Source organism: Salvia hispanica, chromosome 6 (genome assembly GCF_029641045.1).
Source record: "Salvia hispanica isolate PSC_SH4W2 chromosome 6, Shi_PSC_v1, whole genome shotgun sequence".
NCBI lineage: Eukaryota > Viridiplantae > Streptophyta > Magnoliopsida > Lamiales > Lamiaceae > Salvia > Salvia hispanica.
The window spans coordinates 5197334-5200437 of NC_142697.1; the positions used below are offsets into that span (position 1 = coordinate 5197334).

Sequence of the window (3104 nt, forward strand, 5' to 3'; positions counted from 1 at the left end):
GTTCTTACTGAGATTAGCCATCTCAGTGTTGACCTAATACAAAGAGGTCTCGGTAATTAGTGAATCTCGAGTGATCTGATCCATACGGCTTTGAATGACCAAAAGTCACTATCAATGCTATTGAATAATTAGTCCACGAGTATGAATGCATAATTATTATCACAACAGTAAAATTAAATGAGTGCTCAAATTTTGGACCACAAAATGAAAGTCAATTTGTCATATTCCTCGTTGAAGAATCTAGCAAGCCTCAATCCTGGTTGTAAACTCGCAATGACAATTATGAATACATAGTTATTATCACAACAGCAAAATTGGGCTTATCTACCACCAAAATTAAATACTACTCCTATAATCGAAAATCAATCAATGGCTAACAACACTACAACTGCGGGCAAAGCCATTACATGCCGAGGTAAATTACTTAGCAATACCATTGATTTCAACTGTTTGTAATTAATTAATAAATCATTTGCAGCGGCGGTGGCGAGAGCAGCTGGGGCGCCGCTCGTGATACAGGAGGTGGTTGTGGATCCTCCTAAATCCGGCGAACTTCGCATCAAAATCATCTGCACTTCTCTTTGTCATAGCGATCTTACTTTCTTGAACTTGGACGTATGTTTTCTCTTTCACCCTTCAATCGAGTCGCTTATGAGACTTATATAGTGGTTTCGGTTCTTTGTTTATATCAATGTGAGATACTGTTATAGATTGTTCGACTTTTTTTCTAATTGGTTTTGACCTGGCTCAAATATAAAGTAGTTCTAATATCATGATAGAAATTCATAGAATTGCATCATAAAATCAATTGGTGATAGGAGGAGTGAGCTGTGAAACTTTTTTACTTTTTACATCAATGTGAGATTTTGTTATAGTTATTTTTGTTTTATTTGCCGACAGTTGCCTCCCGCTTGTTTTCCGAGAATTCTGGGACATGAAGCAGTTGGGTAATTCATTTTCTATTTACATGTCTTGTTGTGCATTACTACTATTTAGCAATGAACTTGTTAATATGTCTGCCTGAAGCGTGGTGGAGAGCGTGGGCGATGGCGTTATTGGGGTTGTCGAAGGAGATATGGTTATCCCCGTATTTGTGTCAGACTGTGCTGAGTGTAGAGATTGCACATCGAAGAAGAGCAACCTGTGCACCGAATTCCCATTTAGAGTCGATCCCTGGATGCACGATGGCACGAGCAGATTCAGAGACCTCAACGGAGAGACTATACACCATTTCATGTTTGTGTCTAGTTTCACAGAGTACACAGTTGTTCATCGTGCTAACATCATCAAACTCGACCCAACAATCCCTCCCAGCAGGGCTTGCCTCCTTGCTTGTGGAGTCTCCACAGGTATGTATGCTACATTTTGATTAAATAGAATTTGAATTAGCAACACTTTTACCAAACTTTGTGATGTTTTTCCAGGCGTAGGAGCGGCATGGAGGTCTGCAAGTGTCGAACGAGGATCCACGGTTGCCATCTTCGGTTTGGGGTCGATCGGATTGGCAGTAAGAATGAATCCCATTTCACTTAGCCTTTTCTCTTTTTTGTTTTCATATTAATATGTATGTGGAGGGGTTCGGCAATTCACACCTGAACTCGATATTAAGTCCTTCTTGGACACTTATATCTTGTTTGCACAATTAATAATTTCCCGATGTGGAATGGTCTGAACCCCAACTTGTACATAAGCTCGTGTTTCTACGAAGGTTGCAGAAGGGGCAAGATTGTGTGGTGCTGCTAGAATCATTGGCATTGATGTGAACCCTAACAAGTTTGCACTAAGTAAGTTCATGCAATCTACAATTTGGAATTGTTTCTAATGTGGTAATCTTACATCAAATATGTGAAAATGAAGGTAAAAAATTTGGAGTAACTGATTTCATTGATTCTACAAGCTGCATTGAAAAATCTGTAAGCCAGGTATGAATATGCATCATACTTGAACACAACAATGAATAAATCCGCAATCTCATTGAGTTTCTGAGGTGTTGCTCTGTTTCAGGTGGTAAATGAGATGACCGGTGGAGGGGCAGATTACTGCTTCGAATGCGTTGGAAGGGCTTCCCTAGTTGAGGAGGCATACGCCTGCTGTCGAAAGGTTTGTCCTCCGATCTTCACTCGTCAGAATAGATTTACACCGATTAATGTTATGCCAACTTATTATGTATAGGGGTGGGGTAAGACGATCGTGGTGGGGGTGGATAGACCCGGCACACTACTGAAATTCGCATCCACGGAAGTCCTTCATAGTGGAAAGACTATCTTGGGATCTTTGTTTGGAGGCCTCAAGCCAAAGTCGGACATACCGATCCTCGTTAAGAAGTACATGGACAAGGTATGTTATATCATGTTCGCGTTCGTGTTTGTTATTGAGTGAGTGATTAATTTGAGTTGAAGGGCATTGGTGTTGTTGGTGCAGGAGTTGGAGCTGGATAAGTTTGTGACGCATGAGGTGGGGTTTGAAGAGATCAACAAAGCTTTCGATTTGCTGCATCAAGGAAAGAGCCTCAAATGTGTGATTTGGATGGATAGATGAATTTCTTTTATGTTTTTTTGTTGTTGTTTGGAGAATAATAGTAATAATAAAACAACAGTTATATAGTTAGCAAGCAAATTTTTTATCCAATTTTAAATATTTTGAACAAGTGTGATTTACTACTTTATGTTCGGAATTAGTAAGTATGCTAGTAAAAGTTCAACTTATTTGTACAAGGATTATTATGCTATTATGAGTTTATCTAATTCATGTTAAAATTATATGCTATGCCGGTTGAATTGATCAATGATTCAACTAATTTATACAAATGTTACCTTGCAATGCTCTTAAATACCATTTCAGTTGTGGCTCGGGGGTGGCAATATGGTGTACCTCATTGTACTTTTTTCTAACATTTTCTCAAGATTACACGTATTCGCGCTCTATTTGGGTGCAGCCTAGAGTGCATGTACACAAGCATGGGGGGCAGATTTCAGCCGAAGTGTCTTGTAATGGGAGGCATTCACAGCGATGGCAACTGATTTTTTAGGAAAGAACGGAGATGGAGTGGGAAAGAAAAAAAAATTGGTGGGAAGAGAGAAATTGTGATTGAATGTGGAACCAAA

The 3104-nt window shown here is 39.4% G+C and overlaps 1 protein-coding gene across 1 annotated transcript; it reads left to right on the forward strand.

Annotated features, from left to right (window-relative positions):
• Positions 1-256: 256 nt before the first annotated feature.
• On the forward strand, positions 257-2665 carry LOC125197986 (alcohol dehydrogenase-like 7). The gene is made up of 10 exons (XM_048096461.2): positions 257-415; positions 479-615; positions 901-947; positions 1027-1349; positions 1425-1507; positions 1709-1784; positions 1858-1922; positions 2005-2100; positions 2173-2337; positions 2422-2665. The coding sequence occupies exons 1-10, from the start codon at positions 370-372 to the stop codon at positions 2536-2538; spliced, it is 1155 nt and encodes a 384-aa protein (XP_047952418.1). The 5' UTR covers positions 257-369; the 3' UTR covers positions 2539-2665.
• Positions 2666-3104: the final 439 nt, after the last annotated feature.